Source organism: Procambarus clarkii, chromosome 25, assembly GCF_040958095.1.
Source record: "Procambarus clarkii isolate CNS0578487 chromosome 25, FALCON_Pclarkii_2.0, whole genome shotgun sequence".
NCBI lineage: Eukaryota > Metazoa > Arthropoda > Malacostraca > Decapoda > Cambaridae > Procambarus > Procambarus clarkii.
The window spans coordinates 33,168,757-33,192,298 of NC_091174.1; the positions used below are offsets into that span (position 1 = coordinate 33,168,757).

The following is a 23,542-nucleotide window of genomic DNA, read 5'->3' on the forward strand; positions in this document are numbered from 1 at the left end:
GGGGCGTTGGAGACGCCGTTTGGTGTTGAGGACGTTGGAGATGCCGAGTGGTGTTGGGGGCGTTGCAGACGCCGTGTAGTGTTCAGGGGGGTAGGAGACGCCGTGTGGTGTTGAGGGGGGTAGGAGACGCCGTGTGGTGTTGAGGGCGTTGGAGACGCCGGTAGGTGTTGGGGGCGTTGGAGACGTTGTGTGGTGTTGAGGTGGTTGGAGACGGTAAGTGGTGTTGAGGGCGTTGGAGACGCCGTGAGATGTTCGGGGCGTTGGAGACACTGTGAGGTGTGGAGGGCGTTGGAGACGTCGTGTGGTGTTTAGGGCGTTGGTGTCGTTGTGTGGTGTTGAGGGCGGTGGTGTCGTTGTGTGGTGTTGAGGGCGTTGGAGACGCCGTTAGGTATTGAGGGCGTTGCCGACGCCTTGTGGTGTTGAGGCCGTTGGCAACGCCGTGTGGTGTTGAGGGCGTTGGAGACGCCCTGTGGTGTTGGGATCGTTGGTGACGCGGTATGGTGTAGAGGGCAATGGAGACGTCGTGTGGAGTTTAGGGCGTTGGGGACACCGGTTAGTGTTGGGGGACGTTGAGTGGTGTTGAGGGCGATGGAGATGGTAAGTGGCGTTGATGGCATTGGAAACGGCCTGTGATGTTAAGAGCGTTGGAGACGCCGTGTGGTGTTGAGGGCGTTGGAGACGCCGAGTGGTGTTGAGGGCGTTGGAGACGCCGTGAGGTGTTGAGGGCGTTGGAGACTCTGTGAGGTGTTGAGGGCGTTGAAGACTCCGAGTGGTGTTGGGGGCGTTGAAGACGCCGTGTGGTGTTAAGAGCGTTGGCGACGCTGTGTGGTGTTTAGGGAGTTGGCAACGCCGTGTGGTATTGGGGGCGTTGGAGACGCCATGGAGTGTTGAGAGCGTCGAAGACGCCGGGTGGTGTTGAGGGCGTTGGTGACGCCGTTTGGTGTTAAGGGCGTTGGAGACGCAGACTTGTTTTGAGGGCGTTGGAGACGCCCTGTGGTGTAGAGGGCGTTGGAGACGCCGGGTGGTGCTGAGGGCGTTAGAGACGTTGTGTGGTGTTGAGGGCGATGGAGATGGTAAGTGGTGTTGAGGGCGTTGGAATCGTCCAGTGGTGTTGAGGGTGTTGAAAGAAGCCGTGAGGTGTTAAGAGCGTTGGAGACGCCAAGTGGTGTTGAGGGCGTTGGAAACGCCATGTGGTGTTGAGGATGTTGGAGACTGCGTGTGGTGTTGAGGGCGTTGGAGACGCCGTGTGGTGTTGAAGGTGTAGGAAACGTCCTGTGGTGTTGAGGGTGTTCGAGACGCCGTATGGTGTTGAGGGCGTTGGGAGACGCCGAGTTGTGTTGAGGGCGTTTCCCCTGTGGTGTTAATTGCGTTGGAGTTGCCGAGAGGTGAAGAAGGCGTTGGAGACGCTGTTGGAGACGCTGTTGGAGTGATGTTGAGGGCGTTGACGATGCCGTGTTGTGTTGAGGGCGTTGGAGACGCTGAGTGGTGTTGAGGGCGTTGGAGACGCCGTGTGGTGTTGAGCGCGTTGGAGACGCCGTGTGGTGTTGAGGGTGTTGGTGACGCTGAGTTGTGTTGGGGCATTGGAGACGCCGTGTGGTGTTGAGGGCGTTAGTGACGCCGTGTGGTGTTGGGGCGTTGGAGACGCCATGTGGTGTTGTGGGCGTTGGAGACGCCCTGTGGTGTAGAGGGCATTGGTGACGCCCTCTGGTGTTGAAGGCGTTGGGGACGCCGAGTGGTGTTGGGATCGTAGGAGACGTCGTGTGGCGTTGAGGGCGTTAGAGACGCCTTGTGGTGTTAAGGGCGTTGGACACGCCGAGTGGTGTTGGGGCGTTGGAGACGCCGTTTGGTGTTGAGGACGTTGGAGATGCCGAGTGGTGTTGGGGGCGTTGCAGACGCCGTGTAGTGTTGAGGGGGGTAGGAGACGCCGTGTGGTGTTGAGGGGGGTAGGAGACGCCGTGTGGTGTTGAGGGCGTTGGAGACGCCGGTAGGTGTTGGGGGCGTTGGAGACGTTGTGTGGTGTTGAGGTGGTTGGAGACGGTAAGTGGTGTTGAGGGCGTTGGAGACGCCGTGAGATGTTCGGGGCGTTGGAGACACTGTGAGGTGTGGAGGGCGTTGGAGACGTCGTGTGGTGTTTAGGGCGTTGGTGTCGTTGTGTGGTGTTGAGGGCGGTGGTGTCGTTGTGTGGTGTTGAGGGCGTTGGAGACGCCGTTAGGTATTGAGGGCGTTGCCGACGCCTTGTGGTGTTGAGGCCGTTGGCAACGCCGTGTGGTGTTGAGGGCGTTGGAGACGCCCTGTGGTGTTGGGATCGTTGGTGACGCGGTATGGTGTAGAGGGCAATGGAGACGTCGTGTGGAGTTTAGGGCGTTGGGGACACCGGTTAGTGTTGGGGGACGTTGAGTGGTGTTGAGGGCGATGGAGATGGTAAGTGGTGTTGATGGCATTGGAAACGGCCTGTGGTGTTAAGAGCGTTGGAGACGCCGTGTGGTGTTGAGGGCGTTGGAGACGCCGAGTGGTGTTGAGGGCGTTGGAGACGCCGTGAGGTGTTGAGGGCGTTGGAGACTCTGTGAGGTGTTGAGGGCGTTGAAGACTCCGAGTGGTGTTGGGGGCGTTGAAGACGCCGTGTGGTGTTAAGAGCGTTGGCGACGCTGTGTGGTGTTTAGGGAGTTGGCAACGCCGTGTGGTATTGGGGGCGTTGGAGACGCCATGGAGTGTTGAGAGCGTCGAAGACGCCGGGTGGTGTTGAGGGCGTTGGTGACGCCGTTTGGTGTTAAGGGCGTTGGAGACGCAGACTTGTTTTGAGGGCGTTGGAGACGCCCTGTGGTGTAGAGGGCGTTGGAGACGCCGGGTGGTGCTGAGGGCGTTAGAGACGTTGTGTGGTGTTGAGGGCGATGGAGATGGTAAGTGGTGTTGAGGGCGTTGGAATCGTCCAGTGGTGTTGAGGGTGTTGAAAGAAGCCGTGAGGTGTTAAGAGCGTTGGAGACGCCAAGTGGTGTTGAGGGCGTTGGAAACGCCATGTGGTGTTGAGGATGTTGGAGACTGCGTGTGGTGTTGAGGGCGTTGGAGACGCCGTGTGGTGTTGAAGGTGTAGGAAACGTCCTGTGGTGTTGAGGGTGTTCGAGACGCCGTATGGTGTTGAGGGCGTTGGGAGACGCCGAGTTGTGTTGAGGGCGTTTCCCCTGTGGTGTTAATTGCGTTGGAGTTGCCGAGAGGTGAAGAAGGCGTTGGAGACGCTGTTGGAGACGCTGTTGGAGTGATGTTGAGGGCGTTGACGATGCCGTGTTGTGTTGAGGGCGTTGGAGACGCTGAGTGGTGTTGAGGGCGTTGGAGACGCCGTGTGGTGTTGAGCGCGTTGGAGACGCCGTGTGGTGTTGAGGGTGTTGGTGACGCTGAGTTGTGTTGGGGCATTGGAGACGCCGTGTGGTGTTGAGGGCGTTAGTGACGCCGTGTGGTGTTGGGGCGTTGGAGACGCCATGTGGTGTTGTGGGCGTTGGAGACGCCCTGTGGTGTAGAGGGCATTGGTGACGCCCTCTGGTGTTGAAGGCGTTGGGGACGCCGTGTGGTGTTGAGGGTGTTGGAGACGCCATGTGGTGTTGGGGGCGTGGGAGACACCGAGTTATGTTCGGGGCGTTGGGGACGCCGTTTGGTGTTGGGGGCATTGGAGACGCCATGCGGTGTTGAGGGCGTTGGAGACGCCCTGTGGTGTTGAGGGTGTTGGAGTCGCTGAGAGGTGTAGAGGGAGTTGGAGAAGCTGAGTGATGTTGAGGGCGTTGGAGACGCCGAGTGGTGTTGGGGACATTGCAGACGCCACGTGGTGTTGAGGGCGTAGGATACGCCGTGTGGTGTTAAGGGCGTTGAAGACGCCGGGAGGTGTTGGGGGCTTTCGAACCGTTATGTGGTGTTGAGGGCGTTGAAGACGCCGAGTGGTGCTGAGGGCGTTGGAGACCCTGAGTGGTGTTGAGGGCTTTGGAGACGCGGCGTTGTGTTGGGATATTTGGAGACGCCGTGTGGTGTTGAGTTCGTTGGAGACGCCGTGTGGTGTTGAGGGTGTTGGTGATGGTGAGATGTGTTGGCGCGTTGCAGACGCTGTGTGGTGTTGAGAGCGTTGGTGACGCCATGTGGTGTTGAGGGCGTTGGAGACGCCCTGTGGTGTTGAGGGTGTTGGAGACGCCCTGTGGTGTTGGGGGCGTTGCAGACGCCGTGTAGTGTTGAGGGGGTAGGAGACGCCGTGTGGTGTTGAGGGCGTTGGAAACGCCCTGTGGTGTTGAGGTTGTTGGTGACGCCTTGTGGTGTTCAGGGTGTTGGTGACGCCGTGTGATGTTGGGGGCGTTGGAGACACCGAGTTGTGTTGGGGGCGCTGGGGACGCCGTGTGGTGTTGGGGGCATTGGTGACGTCATGTGGTGTTGAGGGGGTTCGAGACGCTCTGTGGTGTTGAGAGCGATTGACACGCCGTGTGGTGTTGAGTGCGTTGGAGACGCCCTGTGGTGTGGAGGGTGTTGGAGACGCCGTGTGGTGTTGGGGGCGTTGGAGAAGCTGTGTGGTGTTGAGGGCGTGGGAGTCGCCGAGTGGTGATGCGGGCGTTGCAGACACCGTGTGGTGTTGAGGGTGTATGAGACGCCGTGTGGTGTTAAGGGCGTTGGAGACGCTGGGAGGTGTTGGCGGCGTTGGAGACGCCGTGTGGTGTTGAGGGCGTCGGTGACGTTGTGTGGTGTTGAGGGCGTTCGCGACGACGTGTGTTGTTGAGGGTGTTGGAGACGCCGTGTGGTGTTGAGGGCATTGGAGACGCCTTGTGGTGTTGAGGGTGTTGGTGACGCACTGTGGTGTTGAGGGTGTTTGAGACCCTGTGTGGTGTTGGGGGCGTGGGAGACACCGAGTTGTGTTGGGGGAGTTGGGGACGCCGTTTGGTGTTGGGGGCATTCGAGACGCCTTTTGGTTTTAGGGGCATTGGTGACGCCATGCGGTGTTGAGGGGGTTGGAGACGCCCTGTGGTGTTGAGGGTGTTGCAGACGCCGTGTGGAGTTGAGGGCGTTGGAGACGCCGTGTGGAGTTGAGGGCGTTGGAGATGCCGTGTGGTGTTGAGGGTGTTGGAGACGCCATGTGGTGTTGAGGGCGTAGGCGACGCAGTGTGCTGTTGAGGGCGTTGGAGTCGCCGAGAGGTGTAGAGGGCGTTGGAGAAGCTAAGTGATGTTGACGGCGTTGAGGACGCCGTGTTGTGTTGAGGGCGTGGAGTCGCCGAGTGGTGTTGAGGGCGCTGCAGACACCGAGTTATGGTGAGGGCTTTGTAGACGCCGAGTGGTGTTGAGTGCGTTGGAGACGCCGAGTGATGTTGAGGGCAGTGGAGACGCCGAGTGGTGTTAAGGGTGTTGGGGACGTCGTGTGGTGTTTAGGGCGTTGGAGTCGCCGTGTGTTGTTGAGGGCGTTGGAGACGCCGGGTGTTGTTGCGATCGTAGGAGATGCGTGTGGTGTTGAGGGCGTTGGAGACACCGAGTGGTGTTGAGGGCGTTGGAGACGCCGAGTGGTGTTAAGGGCGTTGAAGACGCCGGGAGGTGTTGGGGGCGTTGGAAACTCCCAGTGGTGTTGAGGGTGTTGGAGACACCGAGTGGTGTTGAGAGCGTTGGTGACGCCGAGTGATGTTGCGGGCGTTGCAGACGCCGTGTGGTGTTGAGGGTGTAGGAGACGAAGTGTGGTGTTAAGGGCGTTGGAGACGCCGGGAGGTGCTGGGAGCGTTGGAGACTTTGTGTGGCATTCAGGGCGTTGAAAACGTCCTGTGGTGTTGAGGGTGTTGGAGACGCCGTGTGGTGTTGAGGGCATTGGAGACGCCGAGTTGTGTTGAGGGAGTTGGAAACGCCCTGTGGTGTTGAGGGTGATGGAGACGCCGTGTGATGTTGAGGGTGAAGGAGACGCCGAGTGGTACTGAGGGCGTTGGAGACGCCGAGTGGTGTTGAGGGCTTGGGGACGCCATGTGGTGTTGAGGGCGTTAGAAACGCTGAGTGGTGCTGAGGGCGTTGGAGACGCCAAGTGGTGTTGAGGGCGTTGGTGACGCTGAGTGGTATTGAGGGCGTTGGAGTCGCCAAGTGGTGTTGTGTTGAGGGCGTGGAGTCGCCGAGTGGTGTTGAGGGCGCTGCAGACACCGAGTTATGGTGAGTGCTTTGTAGACGCCGAGTGGTGTTGAGTGCGTTGGAGACGCCGAGTGATGTTGAGGGCGGTGGAGACGCCGAGTGGTGTTAAGGGTGTTGGGGACGTCGTGTGGTGTTTAGGGCGTTGGAGTCGCCGTGTGTTGTTGAGGGCGTTGGAGACGCCGAGTGTTGTTGCGATCGTAGGAGATGCGTGTGGTGTTGAGGGCGTTGGAGACACCGAGTGGTGTTGAGGGCGTTGGAGACGCCGAGTGGTGTTAAGGGCGTTGAAGACGCCGGGAGGTGTTGGGGGCTTTCGAACCGTTATGTGGTGTTGAGGGCGTTGAAGACGCCGAGTGGTGCTGAGGGCGTTGGAGACCCTGAGTGGTGTTGAGGGCTTTGGAGACGCGGCGTTGTGTTGGGATATTTGGAGACGCCGTGTGGTGTTGAGTTCGTTGGAGACGCCGTGTGGTGTTGAGGGTGTTGGTGATGGTGAGATGTGTTGGCGCGTTGCAGACGCTGTGTGGTGTTGAGAGCGTTGGTGACGCCATGTGGTGTTGAGGGCGTTGGAGACGCCCTGTGGTGTTGAGGGTGTTGGAGACGCCCTGTGGTGTTGGGGGCGTTGCAGACGCCGTGTAGTGTTGAGGGGGTAGGAGACGCTGTGTGGTGTTGAGGGCGTTGGAAACGCCCTGTGGTGTTGAGGTTGTTGGTGACGCCTTGTGGTGTTCAGGGTGTTGGTGACGCCGTGTGATGTTGGGGGCGTTGGAGACACCGAGTTGTGTTGGGGGCGCTGGGGACGCCGTGTGGTGTTGGGGGCATTGGTGACGTCATGTGGTGTTGAGGGGGTTCGAGACGCTCTGTGGTGTTGAGAGCGATTGACACGCCGTGTGGTGTTGAGTGCGTTGGAGACGCCCTGTGGTGTGGAGGGTGTTGGAGACGCCGTGTGGTGTTGGGGGCGTTGGAGAAGCTGTGTGGTGTTGAGGGCGTGGGAGTCGCCGAGTGGTGATGCGGGCGTTGCAGACACCGTGTGGTGTTGAGGGTGTATGAGACGCCGTGTGGTGTTAAGGGCGTTGGAGACGCTGGGAGGTGTTGGCGGCGTTGGAGACGCCGTGTGGTGTTGAGGGCGTCGGTGACGTTGTGTGGTGTTGAGGGCGTTCGCGACGACGTGTGTTGTTGAGGGTGTTGGAGACGCCGTGTGGTGTTGAGGGCATTGGAGACGCCTTGTGGTGTTGAGGGTGTTGGTGACGCACTGTGGTGTTGAGGGTGTTTGAGACCCTGTGTGGTGTTGGGGGCGTGGGAGACACCGAGTTGTGTTGGGGGAGTTGGGGACGCCGTTTGGTGTTGGGGGCATTAGAGACGCCTTTTGGTTTTAGGGGCATTGGTGACGCCATGCGGTGTTGAGGGGGTTGGAGACGCCCTGTGGTGTTGAGGGTGTTGCAGACGCCGTGTGGAGTTGAGGGCGTTGGAGACGCCGTGTGGAGTTGAGGGCGTTGGAGATGCCGTGTGGTGTTGAGGGTGTTGGAGACGCCATGTGGTGTTGAGGGCGTAGGCGACGCAGTGTGCTGTTGAGGGCGTTGGAGTCGCCGAGAGGTGTAGAGGGCGTTGGAGAAGCTAAGTGATGTTGACGGCGTTGAGGACGCCGTGTTGTGTTGAGGGCGTGGAGTCGCCGAGTGGTGTTGAGGGCGCTGCAGACACCGAGTTATGGTGAGGGCTTTGTAGACGCCGAGTGGTGTTGAGTGCGTTGGAGACGCCGAGTGATGTTGAGGGCAGTGGAGACGCCGAGTGGTGTTAAGGGTGTTGGGGACGTCGTGTGGTGTTTAGGGCGTTGGAGTCGCCGTGTGTTGTTGAGGGCGTTGGAGACGCCGGGTGTTGTTGCGATCGTAGGAGATGCGTGTGGTGTTGAGGGCGTTGGAGACACCGAGTGGTGTTGAGGGCGTTGGAGACGCCGAGTGGTGTTAAGGGCGTTGAAGACGCCGGGAGGTGTTGGGGGCGTTGGAAACTCCCAGTGGTGTTGAGGGTGTTGGAGACACCGAGTGGTGTTGAGAGCGTTGGTGACGCCGAGTGATGTTGCGGGCGTTGCAGACGCCGTGTGGTGTTGAGGGTGTAGGAGACGAAGTGTGGTGTTAAGGGCGTTGGAGACGCCGGGAGGTGCTGGGAGCGTTGGAGACTTTGTGTGGCATTCAGGGCGTTGAAAACGTCCTGTGGTGTTGAGGGTGTTGGAGACGCCGTGTGGTGTTGAGGGCATTGGAGACGCCGAGTTGTGTTGAGGGAGTTGGAAACGCCCTGTGGTGTTGAGGGTGATGGAGACGCCGTGTGATGTTGAGGGTGAAGGAGACGCCGAGTGGTACTGAGGGCGTTGGAGACGCCGAGTGGTGTTGAGGGCTTGGGGACGCCATGTGGTGTTGAGGGCGTTAGAAACGCTGAGTGGTGCTGAGGGCGTTGGAGACGCCAAGTGGTGTTGAGGGCGTTGGTGACGCTGAGTGGTATTGAGGGCGTTGGAGTCGCCAAGTGGTGTTGTGTTGAGGGCGTGGAGTCGCCGAGTGGTGTTGAGGGCGCTGCAGACACCGAGTTATGGTGAGTGCTTTGTAGACGCCGAGTGGTGTTGAGTGCGTTGGAGACGCCGAGTGATGTTGAGGGCGGTGGAGACGCCGAGTGGTGTTAAGGGTGTTGGGGACGTCGTGTGGTGTTTAGGGCGTTGGAGTCGCCGTGTGTTGTTGAGGGCGTTGGAGACGCCGAGTGTTGTTGCGATCGTAGGAGATGCGTGTGGTGTTGAGGGCGTTGGAGACACCGAGTGGTGTTGAGGGCGTTGGAGACGCCGAGTGGTGTTAAGGGCGTTGAAGACGCCGGGAGGTGTTGGGGGCTTTCGAACCGTTATGTGGTGTTGAGGGCGTTGAAGACGCCGAGTGGTGCTGAGGGCGTTGGAGACCCTGAGTGGTGTTGAGGGCTTTGGAGACGCGGCGTTGTGTTGGGATATTTGGAGACGCCGTGTGGTGTTGAGTTCGTTGGAGACGCCGTGTGGTGTTGAGGGTGTTGGTGATGGTGAGATGTGTTGGCGCGTTGCAGACGCTGTGTGGTGTTGAGAGCGTTGGTGACGCCATGTGGTGTTGAGGGCGTTGGAGACGCCCTGTGGTGTTGAGGGTGTTGGAGACGCCCTGTGGTGTTGGGGGCGTTGCAGACGCCGTGTAGTGTTGAGGGGGTAGGAGACGCCGTGTGGTGTTGAGGGCGTTGGAAACGCCCTGTGGTGTTGAGGTTGTTGGTGACGCCTTGTGGTGTTCAGGGTGTTGGTGACGCCGTGTGATGTTGGGGGCGTTGGAGACACCGAGTTGTGTTGGGGGCGCTGGGGACGCCGTGTGGTGTTGGGGGCATTGGTGACGTCATGTGGTGTTGAGGGGGTTCGAGACGCTCTGTGGTGTTGAGAGCGATTGACACGCCGTGTGGTGTTGAGTGCGTTGGAGACGCCCTGTGGTGTGGAGGGTGTTGGAGACGCCGTGTGGTGTTGGGGGCGTTGGAGAAGCTGTGTGGTGTTGAGGGCGTGGGAGTCGCCGAGTGGTGATGCGGGCGTTGCAGACACCGTGTGGTGTTGAGGGTGTATGAGACGCCGTGTGGTGTTAAGGGCGTTGGAGACGCTGGGAGGTGTTGGCGGCGTTGGAGACGCCGTGTGGTGTTGAGGGCGTCGGTGACGTTGTGTGGTGTTGAGGGCGTTCGCGACGACGTGTGTTGTTGAGGGTGTTGGAGACGCCGTGTGGTGTTGAGGGCATTGGAGACGCCTTGTGGTGTTGAGGGTGTTGGTGACGCACTGTGGTGTTGAGGGTGTTTGAGACCCTGTGTGGTGTTGGGGGCGTGGGAGACACCGAGTTGTGTTGGGGGAGTTGGGGACGCCGTTTGGTGTTGGGGGCATTAGAGACGCCTTTTGGTTTTAGGGGCATTGGTGACGCCATGCGGTGTTGAGGGGGTTGGAGACGCCCTGTGGTGTTGAGGGTGTTGCAGACGCCGTGTGGAGTTGAGGGCGTTGGAGACGCCGTGTGGAGTTGAGGGCGTTGGAGATGCCGTGTGGTGTTGAGGGTGTTGGAGACGCCATGTGGTGTTGAGGGCGTAGGCGACGCAGTGTGCTGTTGAGGGCGTTGGAGTCGCCGAGAGGTGTAGAGGGCGTTGGAGAAGCTAAGTGATGTTGACGGCGTTGAGGACGCCGTGTTGTGTTGAGGGCGTGGAGTCGCCGAGTGGTGTTGAGGGCGCTGCAGACACCGAGTTATGGTGAGGGCTTTGTAGACGCCGAGTGGTGTTGAGTGCGTTGGAGACGCCGAGTGATGTTGAGGGCAGTGGAGACGCCGAGTGGTGTTAAGGGTGTTGGGGACGTCGTGTGGTGTTTAGGGCGTTGGAGTCGCCGTGTGTTGTTGAGGGCGTTGGAGACGCCGGGTGTTGTTGCGATCGTAGGAGATGCGTGTGGTGTTGAGGGCGTTGGAGACACCGAGTGGTGTTGAGGGCGTTGGAGACGCCGAGTGGTGTTAAGGGCGTTGAAGACGCCGGGAGGTGTTGGGGGCGTTGGAAACTCCCAGTGGTGTTGAGGGTGTTGGAGACACCGAGTGGTGTTGAGAGCGTTGGTGACGCCGAGTGATGTTGCGGGCGTTGCAGACGCCGTGTGGTGTTGAGGGTGTAGGAGACGAAGTGTGGTGTTAAGGGCGTTGGAGACGCCGGGAGGTGCTGGGAGCGTTGGAGACTTTGTGTGGCATTCAGGGCGTTGAAAACGTCCTGTGGTGTTGAGGGTGTTGGAGACGCCGTGTGGTGTTGAGGGCATTGGAGACGCCGAGTTGTGTTGAGGGAGTTGGAAACGCCCTGTGGTGTTGAGGGTGATGGAGACGCCGTGTGATGTTGAGGGTGAAGGAGACGCCGAGTGGTACTGAGGGCGTTGGAGACGCCGAGTGGTGTTGAGGGCTTGGGGACGCCATGTGGTGTTGAGGGCGTTAGAAACGCTGAGTGGTGCTGAGGGCGTTGGAGACGCCAAGTGGTGTTGAGGGCGTTGGTGACGCTGAGTGGTATTGAGGGCGTTGGAGTCGCCAAGTGGTGTTGTGTTGAGGGCGTGGAGTCGCCGAGTGGTGTTGAGGGCGCTGCAGCCACCGAGTTATGGTGAGTGCTTTGTAGACGCCGAGTGGTGTTGAGTGCGTTGGAGACGCCGAGTGATGTTGAGGGCGGTGGAGACGCCGAGTGGTGTTAAGGGTGTTGGGGACGTCGTGTGGTGTTTAGGGCGTAGGAGTCGCCGTGTGTTGTTGAGGGCGTTGGAGACGCCGAGTGTTGTTGCGATCGTAGGAGATGCGTGTGGTGTTGAGGGCGTTGGAGACACCGAGTGGTGTTGAGGGCGTTGGAGACGCCGAGTGGTGTTAAGGGCGTTGAAGACGCCGGGAGGTGTTGGGGGCGTTGGAAACTCCCTGTGGTGTTGAGGGTGTTGGAGACACCGAGTGGTGTTCAGAGCGTTGGAGACGCCGAGTGATGTTGCGGGCGTTGCAGACGCCGTGTGGTGTTGAGGGTGTAGGAGACGAAGTGTGGTGTTAAGGGCGTTGGAGACGCCACGAGGTGCTGGGAGCGTTGGAGACTTTGTGTGGCATTCAGGGCGTTGAAAACGTCCTGTGGTGTTGAGGGTGTTGGAGACGCCGTGTGGTGTTGAGGGCATTGGAGACGTCGAGTTGTGTTGAGGGAGTTGGAAACGCCCTGTGGTGTTGAGGGTGATGGAGACGCCGTGTGATGTTGAGGGTGAAGGAGACGCCGAGTGGTACTGAGGGCGTTGGAGACGCCGAGTGGTGTTGAGGGCTTGTGGACGCCATGTGGTGTTGAGGGCGTTAGAAACGCTGAGTGGTGCTGAGGGCGTTGGAGACGCCAAGTGGTGTTGAGGGCGTTGGTGACGCTGAGTGGTATTGAGGGCGTTGGAGACGCCAAGTGGTGTTGAGGGTGTTGGAGACCCCGAGTGGTGCTGAGGGCGTTGGAGACGCGGCGATGTGTTGGGATAGTTGGAGACGCCGTGTGGTGTTGAGTGCATTGGAGACGCCGTGTGGTGTTGAGGGTGTTGGTGCGCTGAGTGGTGTTGGGGCGTTGGAGACGCCATGTGATGTTGAGGGCGTTGGAGACGCCCTGTAGTGTTGAGGGCATTGGTGACGGCCTGTGGTGTTGAAGGCGTTGGGGACACCGAGTGGTGTTGAGGGTGTTGGAGACGCCGTGTGGTGCTGGGGGCGTTGGAGACACCGAGTTGTGTTTGGGGCGTTGGGGACGACGTTTGGTGCTGGGGGCATTGGAGACGCCTTGTGGTGTTGGGGGCATTGGTGACGCCATGCGGTGTTGAGGGGGTTGGAGACGCCCTGTGGTGTTGAGGGTGTTGCAGAAGCCGTGTGGTGTTGAGGGTGTTGGAGACGCCGAGTGGTGTTGGAGGCGTTGGAGACGCTGTTTCCTGGTTGATACCTGGTTGATGGGGTTCTGGGAGTTCTTCTACTCCCCAAGCCCGGCCCAAGGCCAGGCTTGACTTGTGAGAGTTTGATCCACTAGGCTGTTGCTTGGAGAGGCCCGCAGGCCCACATACCCACCGCAGCCCGGTTGGTTCGGCACTCCTTGGAGGAATAAATCTAGTTTCCTCTTGAAAATGTCCACGGTTGTTCCGGCAATATTTCTTATGCTTGCTGTGTGCTGTTGAGGGCGTTGGAGTCGTCGAGAGGTGTAAAGGGCGTTGGAGAAGCTAAGTGATGTTGACGGCGTTGAGGACGCCGTGTTGTGTTGAGGGCGTGGAGTCGCCGAGTGGTGTTGAGGGCGCTGCAGACACCGAGTTATGGTGAGGGCTTTGTAGACGCCGAGTGGTGTTGAGTGCGTTGGAGACGCCGAGTGATGTTGAGGGCGGTGGAGACGCCGAGTGGTGTTAAGGGTGTTGGGGACGTCGTGTGGTGTTTAGGGCGTTGGAGTCGCCGTGTGTTGTTGAGGGCGTTGGAGACGCCGAGTGTTGTTGCGATCGTAGGAGATGCGTGTGGTGTTGAGGGCGTTGGAGACACCGAGTGGTGTTGAGGGCGTTGGAGACGCCGAGTGGTGTTAAGAGCGTTGAAGACGCCGGGAGGTGTTGGGGGCGTTGGAAACTCCCTCTGGTGTTGAGGGTGTTGGAGACACCGAGTGGTGTTGAGAGCGTTGGAGACGCCGAGTGATGTTGCGGGCGTTGCAGACGCCGTGTGGTGTTGAGGGTGTAGGAGACGAAGTGTGGTGTTAAGGGCGTTGGAGACGCCGGGAGGTGCTGGGAGCGTTGGAGACTTTGTGTGGCATTCAGGGCGTTGAAAACGTCCTGTGGTGTTGAGGGTGTTGGAGACGCCGTGTGGTGTTGAGGGCATTGGAGACGCCGAGTTGTGTTGAGGGAGTTGGAAACGCCCTGTGGTGTTGAGGGTGATGGAGACGCCGTGTGATGTTGAGGGTGAAGGAGACGCCGTGTGGTACTGAGGGCGTTGGAGACGCCGAGTGGTGTTGAGGGCTTGGGGACGCCATGTGGTGTTGAGGGCGTTAGAAAAGCTGAGTGGTGCTGAGGGCGTTGGAGACGCCAAGTGGTGTTGAGGGCATTGGTGACGGCCTGTGGTGTTGAAGGCGTTGGGGACACCGAGTGGTGTTGAGGGTGCTGGAGACGCCGTGTGGTGCTGGGGGCGTTGGAGACACCGAGTTGTGTTTGGGGCGTTGGGGACGACGTTTGGTGCTGGGGGCATTGGAGACGCCTTGTGGTGTTGGGGGCATTGGTGACGCCATGCGGTGTTGAGGGGGTTGGAGACGCCCTGTGGTGTTGAGGGTGTTGCAGAAGCCGTGTGGTGTTGAGGGTGTTGGAGACGCCGAGTGGTGTTGGAGGCGTTGGAGACGCTGTTTCCTGGTTGATACCTGGTTGATGGGGTTCTGGGAGTTCTTCTACTCCCCAAGCCCGGCCCAAGGCCAAGCTTGACTTGTGAGAGTTTGATCCACTAGGCTGTTGCTTGGAGCGGCCCGCAGGCCCACATACCCACCGCAGCCCGGTTGGTCCGGCACTCCTTGGAAGAATAAATCTAGTTTCCTCTTGAAAATGTCCACGGTTGTTCCGGCAATATTTCTTATGCTTGCTGTGTGCTGTTGAGGGCGTTGGAGTCGTCGAGAGGTGTAAAGGGCGTTGGAGAAGCTAGGTGATGTTGACGGCGTTGAGGACGCCGTGTTGTGTTGAGGGCGTGGAGTCGCCGAGTGGTGTTGAGGGCGCTGCAGACACCGAGTTATGGTGAGGGCTTTGTAGACGCCGAGTGGTGTTTAGTGCGTTGGAGACGCCGAGTGATGTTGAGGGCGGTGGAGACGCCGAGTGGTGTTAAGGGTGTTGGGGACGTCGTGTGGTGTTTAGGGCGTTGGAGTCGCCGTGTGTTGTTGAGGGCGTTGGAGACGCCGAGTGTTGTTGCGATCGTAGGAGATGCGTGTGGTGTTGAGGGCGTTGGAGACACCGAGTGGTGTTGAGGGCGTTGGAGACGCCGAGTGGTGTTAAGGGCGTTGAAGACGCCGGGAGGTGTTGGGAGCGTTGGAAACTCCCTGTGGTGTTGAGGGTGTTGGAGACACTGAGTGGTGTTGAGAGCGTTGGAGACGCCGAGTGATGTTGCGGGCGTTGCAGACGCCGTGTCTTGTTGAGGGTGTAGGAGACGAAGTGTGGTGTTAAGGGCGTTGGAGACGCCGGGAGGTGCAGGGAGCGTTGGAGACTTTGTGTGGCATTCAGGGCGTTGAAAACGTCCTGTGGTGTTGAGGGTGTTGGAGACGCCGTGTGGTGTTGAGGGCATTGGAGACGCCGAGTTGTGTTGAGGGAGTTGGAAACGCCCTGTGGTGTTGAGGGTGATGGAGACGCCGTGTGATGTTGAGGGTGAAGGAGACGCCGAGTGGTACTGAGGGCGTTGGAGACGCCGAGTGGTGTTGAGGGCTTGGGGACGCCATGTGGTGTTGAGGGCGTTAGAAACGCTGAGTGGTGCTGAGGGCGTTGGAGACGCCAAGTGGTGTTGAGGGCATTGGAGACGCCGTGTGGTGTTGAGGGTGTTGGTGCGCTGAGTGGTGTTGGGGCGTTGGAGACGCCATGTGATGTTGAGGGCGTTGGAGACGCCCTGTAGTGTTGAGGGCATTGGTGACGGCCTGTGGTGTTGAAGGCGTTGGGGACACCGAGTGGTGTTGAGGGTGTTGGAGACGCCGTGTGGTGCTGGGGGCGTTGGAGACACCGAGTTGTGTTTGGGGCGTTGGGGACGACGTTTGGTGCTGGGGGCATTGGAGACGCCTTGTGGTGTTGGGGGCATTGGTGACGCCATGCGGTGTTGAGGGGGTTGGAGACGCCCTGTGGTGTTGAGGGTGTTGCAGAAGCCGTGTGGTGTTGAGGGTGTTGGAGACGCCGAGTGGTGTTGGAGGCGTTGGAGACGCTGTTTCCTGGTTGATACCTGGTTGATGGGGTTCTGGGAGTTCTTCTACTCCCCAAGCCCGGCCCAAGGCCAGGCTTGACTTGTGAGAGTTTGATCCACTAGGCTGTTGCTTGGAGCGGCCCGCAGGCCCACATACCCACCGCAGCCCGGTTGGTCCGGCACTCCTTGGAGGAATAAATCTAGTTTCCTCTTGAAAATGTCCACGGTTGTTCCGGCAATATTTCTTATGCTTGCTGTGTGCTGTTGAGGGCGTTGGAGTCGTCGAGAGGTGTAAAGGGCGTTGGAGAAGCTAAGTGATGTTGACGGCGTTCAGGACGCCGTGTTGTGTTGAGGGCGTGGAGTCGCCGAGTGGTGTTGAGGGCGCTGCAGACACCGAGTTATGGTGAGGGCTTTGTAGACGCCGAGTGGTGTTGAGTGCGTTGGAGACGCCGAGTGATGTTGAGGGCGGTGGAGACGCCGAGTGGTGTTAAGGGTGTTGGGGACGTCGTGTGGTGTTTAGGGCGTTGGAGTCACCGTGTGTTGTTGAGGGCGTTGGAGACGCCGAGTGTTGTTGCGATCGTAGGAGATGCGTGTGGTGTTGGCGTTGGAGACACCGAGTGGTGTTGAGGGCGTTGGAGACGCCGAGTGGTGTTAAGGGCGTTGAAGACGCCGGGAGGTGTTGGGGGCGTTGGAAACTCCCTGTGGTGTTGAGGGTGTTGGAGACACCGAGTGGTGTTGAGAGCGTTGGTGACGCCGAGTGATGATGCGGGCGTTGCAGACGCCGTTTGGTGTTGAGGGTGTAGGAGACGAAGTGTGGTGTTAAGGGCGTTGGAGACGCCGGGAGGTGCTGGGAGCGTTGGAGACTTTGTGTGGCATTCAGGGCGTTGAAAACGTCCTGTGGTGTTGAGGGTGTTGGAGACGCCGTGTGGTGTTGAGGGCATTGGAGACGCCGAGTTGTGTTGAGGGAGTTGGAAACGCCCTGTGGTGTTGAGGGTGATGGAGACGCCGTGTGATGTTGAGGGTGAAGGAGACGCCGAGTGGTACTGAGGGCGTTGGAGACGCCGAGTGGTGTTGAGGGCTTGGGGACGCCATGTGGTGTTGAGGGCGTTAGAAACGCTGAGTGGTGCTGAGGGCGTTGGAGACGCCAAGTGGTGTTGAGGGCATTGGTGACGGCCTGTGGTGTTGAAGGCGTTGGGGACACCGAGTGGTGTTGAGGGTGTTGGAGACGCCGTGTGGTGCTGGGGGCGTTGGAGACACCGAGTTGTGTTTGGGGCGTTGGGGACGACGTTTGGTGCTGGGGGCATTGGAGACGCCTTGTGGTGTTGGGGGCATTGGTGACGCCATGCGGTGTTGAGGGGGTTGGAGACGCCCTGTGGTGTTGAGGGTGTTGCAGAAGCCGTGTGGTGTTGAGGGTGTTGGAGACGCCGAGTGGTGTTGGAGGCGTTGGAGACGCTGTTTCCTGGTTGATACCTGGTTGATGGGGTTCTGGGAGTTCTTCTACTCCCCAAGCCCGACCCAAGGCCAGGCTTGACTTGTGAGAGTTTGATCCACTAGGCTGTTGCTTGGAGCGGCCCGCAGGCCCACATACCCACCGCAGCCCGGTTGGTCCGGCACTCCTTGGAGGAATAAATCTAGTTTCCTCTTGAAAATGTCCACGGTTGTTCCGGCAATATTTCTTATGCTTGCTGTGTGCTGTTGAGGGCGTTGGAGTCGTCGAGAGGTGTAAAGGGCGTTGGAGACGCTGAGTGATGTTGAGGGCGTTGGTGACGCCGTGTTCTGATGAGGGCGTGGAGTCGCCGAGTGGTGTTAAGTGCGTTGGAGACGCCGAGTGATGTTGAGGGCGGTGTAGACGCCGAGTGGTGTTGAGGGCGTTGGACACGCCATGTGGTGTTGAGGGATTTGGGGACGTCGTGGGGTGTTTAGGGCGTTGGAGTCGCCGTGTGGTGATGAGGGCGTTGGAGACGCCGAGTGTTTTTGGGATCATAGGAGACGTCGTGTGGCATTGAGGGTGTTGGAGACACCGAGTGGTGTTGAGGGCGTCTGAGACGCCGAGTGGTGTTGGGGGCAGTGCTGTGGGACATTTGGGGTTTGTCTCTATTTATTTAAATATTAATGTAATGAAATCAATTACGAAGGACCACCCGCTTTTATAGTAAAGAGGGAAACTAATAAAATGTGATCATTAGAAAATTCCTAGAGGAACCAGTAACTATGGATAAATACTAGAGAATATAATCACTTGTAAAATTAATGGGCTGTATATAATTTAATTGAATCAAAGCCTCAAACACCTACATTGGGGGGGGGGGGGTATTACTAGAACTTCATATATGTCTAGGAACTAGTGTGGTTCGTGCACCAGTTCATTATGTAATAACCTAATCTTAAGACCAATTATTGAATCAATAAAATTTGTCACCAATAGGAACATAGATTATGAATATCAGAAATTAATGATTATAATAAACACGTGTCAAATCCAGTGAACAGTGATCTATGGTAATAATACACTACAGATAATTTAATCAATGGAATACGGAAAAGGGTCTTAGCTTGAAGACGTTTTCCAGGACATCAATTATGAATCATCCTCGGAATCTCCTGAACTCATCATGGAACACTGGGAGATGATTAACACGGGAAAGTGACAGCTCGGGGAATTCTTCACACGCGAGCTGTAAATCAAGATATATTACGTAGCAACCTATTAGGCTGATAAATATCTATATTCAAGAATTGGTAATGGAGAGTGAAAATAAATACATACGTGTATTTTATTTATATCGCTCGGCGTGACGACAAGCTACCCGGCTATAACCTATCTCTAATGATGCATCAAAAGGGAATAAAGGTACTTAGCTAATAGGGCACTGTGTAAGTTGAGGCTTGCCGAAGCTCGCGTCTTAGGCTCTAGCGTCGTAATAGCGAACACGTGGCGTTGAACCTAGCCTAGATGTCGAAGCGCTTCTCTGGCCGGTCACGATGGACTACACGGAACAAATTAACAGGTTCCGGGCTGAATGTCAAGTTAATTCTCGTTGACGATTCACCATGATGTATCCTGTGACACAGACACCAGCCAAGTTGCTCAATTCCGCAACTATTCTTCACACCGCACGTTGGCGACTTTCCTCTCTCGTCTACGCCTACACACGCTCTCGGTGGCGTCTTCTCGATTAATGGCGTCTCCTCTGTCCCCAGCTCCGCGTCCCGCATTTGCTCCACAAATTATTTACTGCGAATAATATTATTCCTCGCAGTTGCGACTGAAATGCTTGGATAATGACGGGTTTATTATTCAGAGGAGTTAAATATTATTATTTGCTCGTTTTACGATGGTAAACGAGCAATGGAGATGAATCTAATTCTCTCCATGGCATTCACGCGTGACATTAAATTTATTACCAGATAACAGTTGTAACTAGAAACACTCTATTTGGCATTATTTGGGAGTCAGGTTATCGGTAAATAATTATCACACAGAACACTGTTGTTTTTAGAGAATCAAACTCAATTCTCTGACACACTGGATATAGATGTGTTTATTATGGTGGAATCTGACGCAATACTGGCGTATGGTGACGTAAGAATCCTAGCATTATTGTACAGATACAATTATTAATACATGTGAACTCTACGGTTGGTTAATTTTAGTTACTACAGTGATTAGTAGATTTAGTAATAATTAATAATAATACAACAGTGTTGTATTAGTGTTGGAAATTTCCAACAATTGCAGAACCCACGTGGTGTTGAGGGCGTAGGAGACGCCGTATGGTGTTAATTAAGGGCGTTGGAGACGCCTCGAGGTGTTCGTGGCGTTGGAAACGTTGTGTGGTGTTAAGGGCGTTGGAGACGGTAAGTGGTGATGAGGGCGTTGGAAACGTCCCGTGGTGTTGAGGGTGTAGGAAACGCCGTGTGGTGTTGAGGGCGTTGCTAACGCCGAGTGGTGTTGAGGGCGTTGGAAACGCTCTGTGGTGTTGAGAGTGTTGGAGACGCCGTGTGGTGTTGAGGGCTTTGGTGACATTGTGTGGTGTTGAGGGCGTTGGAGACGCCGTGAGGTGTTGAGGGCGTTGGAGACCCCGAGTGGTGTTGGGGGCGTTGGAGATGTCGTCTGGTGTTGACTGCGTAGGTGACGTTGTGTGGTGTTGAGGGCGTTGGCGACGCTATGTGGTGTTCAGGGCGTTTGAGACCCCAAGTGGAGTTGAGGGCATTGGAGACGCCATGTGGTGTTGAGGGTGTAGGAGACGCCGAGTGGTACTGAGGGCGTTGGAGACGCCGAGTGGTGTTGAGGGCGTTGGAGACGTCGTGTGGTGTTGAGGGCGTTGGAGACCCCAAATGGTATTGAGGGCGTTGGAGACGCCGTGTGGTGTTGAGGGTGTAAGAGACGCCGAGTGGTATTGAGGGCGTTGGAGACGCCGAGTGATGTTGAGGGCATTGGGGACGCTGTGTGGTGTTGAGGGCGTTGGAGACGCGGTATTGTGTTGAGGGCGTTGGAGACCCCGTGAGGTGTTGAGGGTGTTGGTGACGTTGAGTGGTGTTGGGGCGTTGGATACACCGTGTGGTGTTGAGGGCGTTGGAGACGCCCTGTAGTGTGAAGGGCATTGGTGACGCCCTGTGGTGTTGAGGGTGTTGGAGATGCCGTGAGATGTTGAGGGCGTTGGAGACGCCCTGTGGTGTTGAGGGTGTTGGTGACGCACTGTGGTGTTGAGGGTGTTGGAGACGCTGTGTGGTGTTGGGGGCGTTGGAGACACTGAGTTGTATTAGGGGCGTTGGGGACGACGTTTGGTGTTGGGGGCATTGGAGACGCCTTGTGGTGTTGGGGGCATTGGTGACGGCATGCGGTGTTGAGGGGTTTGGAGACGCCGTGTGGTGTTGAGGGCGTTGGAGACGCCGAGTTGTGTTGAGGGCGTTGGAAACGCCCTGTGTTGTTGGTGGCGTTGGAGACTTTGTGTGGTGTTAAGGGCATTGGAGACGCCGAGTTGTGTTGAGGGCGTTGGAGACACCTAGTGGTGTTGGGGTTGTTGGAGACGCCGTGATGTGTTGAGGACGTTGGTGACGTTGTGTGGTGTTGAAGGCGTTAGAGACGCCATGAGGTACTGATGGCGTTGGAGACCCCGAGTGGTGTTGAGGGCGTTGGAGACGCCGTGTGGTGTTGAGGGCGTCGATGACGTTGTGTGGTGTTGAGGGCTTTGGCGACGACGTGTCGTGTTGAGGGTGTTGGAGACGCCGTGTGGTGTTGAGTGCGTTGGAGACGCCTTGTGGTGTTGAGGGTGTTGGTGATGCACTGTGGTGTTGAGGGTGTTTGAGACCTTGTGTGGTGTTGGGGGCGTGGGAGACACCGAGTTGTGTTGGGGGCGTTGGGGACGCCATTTGGTGTTGGGGGCATTGGTGACACTATGCGGTGTTGAGGGGGTTGGAGACGCCGTGTGGTGTTGAGGGCGTCGGTGACGTTGTGTGGTGTTGAGGGCGTTGGCTACGACGTGTGGTGTTGAGGGTGTTGCAAACGCTGTGTGGAGTTGAGGGCGTTGGAGATGCCATGTGGTGTTGAGGGCGTTGGAGACGCCGTGTGGTGTTGGGGGCTTAGGAGACGCAGTGTGCTGTTGAGGGCGTTGGAGTCGCCGAGAGGTGTAGAGGGCGTTGGAGAAGCTAAGTGATGTTGAGGGCGTTGAGAACGCCGTGTTGTGTTGAGGGCGTGGAGTCGCCGAGTGGTGTTGAGGGCGTTGGAGACACCGAGTTATGGTGAGGGCTTTGTAGACGCCGAGTGGTGTTGAGGGCGTCGGTGACGTTGTGTGGTGTTGAGGGCGTTGGCTACGACGTGTGGTGTTGAGGGTGTTGCAAACGCTGTGTGGAGTTGAGGGCGTTGGAGATGCCATGTGGTGTTGAGGGCGTTGGAGACGCCGTGTGGTGTTGGGGGCTTAGGAGACGCAGTGTGCTGTTGAGGGCGTTGGAGTCGCCGAGAGGTGCAGAGGGCGTTGGAGAAGCTAAGTGATGTTGAGGGCGTTGAGAACGCCGTGTTGTGTTGAGGGCGTGGAGTCGCCGAGTGGTGTTGAGGGCGTTGGAGACACCGAGTTATGGTGAGGGCTTTGTAGACGCCGAGTGGTGTTGAGTGCGTTGGAGACGCCGAGTGATGTTGAGGGCGGTGGAGACGCCGAGTGGTGTTTAGGGTGTTGGGGACGTCGTGTGTGTGTTTAGGGCGTTGGAGTCGCCGTGTGGTGTTGAGGGCGTTGGAGACGCCGAGTGTTCTTGCGATCGTAGGAGACGTCGTGTGGCGTTGAGGGCGTTGGAGACACCGAGTGGTGTTGAGGGCTTTGGAGACGCCGAGTGGTATTAAGGGCGTTGAAGACGCTGGGAGGTGTTCAGGGCGTTGGAAACGCCCTGTGGTGTTGAGGGTGTTGGAGATGCCGAGTGGTGCTGAGGGCGTTGGAGACCCTGAGTGGTGTTGAGGGCTCTGGAGACGCGGCGTTGTGTTGGAATAGTTTGAGACGCCGTGTGGTGTTGAGTGGGTTGGAGACGCCGTGTGGTGTTGAGGGTGTTGGTGATGGTGAGTGGTGTAGGGACGTTGGAGACGCCGTGTTGTGTTGAGGCCGTTGGTGACGCCATGTGATGTTGGGGCTTTGGAGATGCCATATGGTGTTGAGTGCGTTAGAGACGCCCTGTGGTGTTGAGGGCATTGGTGACGCCCTGTGGTGTTGAAGGCGTTGGGGACGCCGTGTGGTGTTGTTGGTGTTGGAGACGCCGTGTGGTGTTGAGGGCGTTGGAGACGCCGTGCGGTGTTGAGGGTGTTGGTGACGCACTGTGGTGTTGAGGGTGTTGTAGACGCCAAGTGGTGTTGAGGGTGTTGGAGTCCCCGGTTGGTGCTGAGGGCGTTGGAGACACGGCGTTGTGTTGGGATAGTTGGAGACGCCGTGTGGTGTAGAGTGCATTGGAGATGCCGTGTGGTGTTAATGGCGTTGGTGACGCCAGTAGTGGGATTGATGCCATAGAGCGTCCGTTTTGGTTTTTTCCAGGGACGCTCTATGGCATGATGCCATAGAGCGTCCGTTTTGTTTTTTTCCAGGGACGCTCTACGTCGCAGCCCCATAGAGCGTCCGTTTTGTTTTTTCCCAGGGATGCTCTACGTCGCAGGGTTATTTTCAACTTTTAGACCGGTCGTTTTTTTTTTTTCCGGGGCCTGTCTACGCACCCCTAGTTTCACGAACTTGAATTACGACATAGACCGTGCGTTTTTGTTTTTTCCGGGCACGGTCTACGCACCCTGGGTTTTCTCGATTCAACTTGCCTAGGGATTAAAAAGCCGGTCCCTGGCATCCCCAAATTTCGTTGGCTCAGTGACCCTGCACAGACATTGCTAATGGTCAATGACGTCACCAGCTAGCCGCTCAGCATTCCTGCACCGGCATGTTCGAGGAGATTAAAAAACCAGTCGTAGCATCATGGGTTTTGCGATACAACAGTGTCCTTGAAACCTAATATAAAATACCATCATCCCTAGTCTATTTTTAATTTCATATTTACTTCCAACCATTGCCCATTACATTTATCAAAGGGAAACAAGTATGTGAGGGAAGAACATAACTTCAGCACTGCAAGAAGTTATGTGTGTATTTTCAAGTTCGTCCCCTGCTGCCTGTATTTACCCAGGTCTTTTTCCTAAATATAAAACTTATCCAATTCATTTCCTATTCTGTTTCATGTTGATACGTATAAGTCGCACCTCTATCATGTCACCCCTATTTTTTCTTTGTCGTCGTCGTTCTAGGATTGATGACTACGACGTGCGATTTTCATTTTTTCCAAAGCCGGTCGTAGCTTCAGGGGTTTTTGATAGCTACGACCGGCTTTTTTCATTTTTTCCAAAGCCGGTCGTAGCTTCAGGGGTTTTTCCTGTTTTTTTTCCCTATGTCGGTCGTAGCATCTGGGGTTTTTCCTGTTTTTTTTTTTCCTAAGCCTGTCGTAGCATCATGGGTTTTTGTGAATTTTTTTGTTCCTATGCTGGTCTTAGCATCATAGTTTTTTGTTCCTATGCCGGTCGTAGCATCATAGTTTTT

The 23,542-nt window shown here is 57.2% G+C and overlaps 9 protein-coding genes across 9 annotated transcripts; all 9 read right to left on the reverse strand.

Annotated features, from left to right (window-relative positions):
- Nucleotides 1–3,613: 3,613 nt before the first annotated feature.
- LOC138368509 (mucin-7-like) lies at nt 3,614–4,915 on the reverse strand. The gene has a single exon (XM_069331035.1). It carries the CDS (start codon nt 4,913–4,915, stop codon nt 3,614–3,616), a length of 1,302 nt encoding a protein of 433 aa, XP_069187136.1.
- An 18-nt stretch (nt 4,916–4,933) lies between these two features.
- Nucleotides 4,934–7,462, reverse strand: LOC138368510 (mucin-2-like). The gene is made up of 3 exons (XM_069331036.1): nt 6,270–7,462; nt 5,400–6,119; nt 4,934–5,249 (listed from the first exon to the last, which is right to left on the reverse strand). Exons 1-3 carry the CDS (start codon nt 7,460–7,462, stop codon nt 4,934–4,936), a joined length of 2,229 nt encoding a protein of 742 aa, XP_069187137.1.
- Nucleotides 7,463–7,480: 18 nt separating this feature from the next.
- LOC138368511 (mucin-2-like) lies at nt 7,481–10,009 on the reverse strand. The gene is made up of 3 exons (XM_069331037.1): nt 8,817–10,009; nt 7,947–8,666; nt 7,481–7,796 (listed from the first exon to the last, which is right to left on the reverse strand). The coding sequence occupies exons 1-3, from the start codon at nt 10,007–10,009 to the stop codon at nt 7,481–7,483; spliced, it is 2,229 nt and encodes a 742-aa protein (XP_069187138.1).
- Nucleotides 10,010–10,027: 18 nt separating this feature from the next.
- On the reverse strand, nt 10,028–12,426 carry LOC138368512 (mucin-6-like). Its single transcript, XM_069331038.1, has 3 exons — nt 11,609–12,426; nt 10,494–11,213; nt 10,028–10,343 (listed from the first exon to the last, which is right to left on the reverse strand). The coding sequence occupies exons 1-3, from the start codon at nt 12,424–12,426 to the stop codon at nt 10,028–10,030; spliced, it is 1,854 nt and encodes a 617-aa protein (XP_069187139.1).
- A 485-nt stretch (nt 12,427–12,911) lies between these two features.
- LOC138368514 (rho family-interacting cell polarization regulator 1-like) lies at nt 12,912–13,820 on the reverse strand. The gene has a single exon (XM_069331039.1). The coding sequence runs from the start codon at nt 13,818–13,820 to the stop codon at nt 12,912–12,914; it is 909 nt and encodes a 302-aa protein (XP_069187140.1).
- Nucleotides 13,821–14,345: 525 nt separating this feature from the next.
- On the reverse strand, nt 14,346–15,404 carry LOC138368515 (uncharacterized). The gene has a single exon (XM_069331040.1). It carries the CDS (start codon nt 15,402–15,404, stop codon nt 14,346–14,348), a length of 1,059 nt encoding a protein of 352 aa, XP_069187141.1.
- A 332-nt stretch (nt 15,405–15,736) lies between these two features.
- On the reverse strand, nt 15,737–16,795 carry LOC138368516 (glutamate--tRNA ligase-like). The gene is made up of 2 exons (XM_069331041.1): nt 16,026–16,795; nt 15,737–15,875 (listed from the first exon to the last, which is right to left on the reverse strand). Exons 1-2 carry the CDS (start codon nt 16,793–16,795, stop codon nt 15,737–15,739), a joined length of 909 nt encoding a protein of 302 aa, XP_069187142.1.
- A 2,632-nt stretch (nt 16,796–19,427) lies between these two features.
- On the reverse strand, nt 19,428–20,096 carry LOC138368517 (uncharacterized). The gene has a single exon (XM_069331043.1). It carries the CDS (start codon nt 20,094–20,096, stop codon nt 19,428–19,430), a length of 669 nt encoding a protein of 222 aa, XP_069187144.1.
- Nucleotides 20,097–21,228: 1,132 nt separating this feature from the next.
- On the reverse strand, nt 21,229–22,575 carry LOC138368518 (mucin-2-like). The gene has a single exon (XM_069331044.1). The coding sequence runs from the start codon at nt 22,573–22,575 to the stop codon at nt 21,229–21,231; it is 1,347 nt and encodes a 448-aa protein (XP_069187145.1).
- Nucleotides 22,576–23,542: the final 967 nt, after the last annotated feature.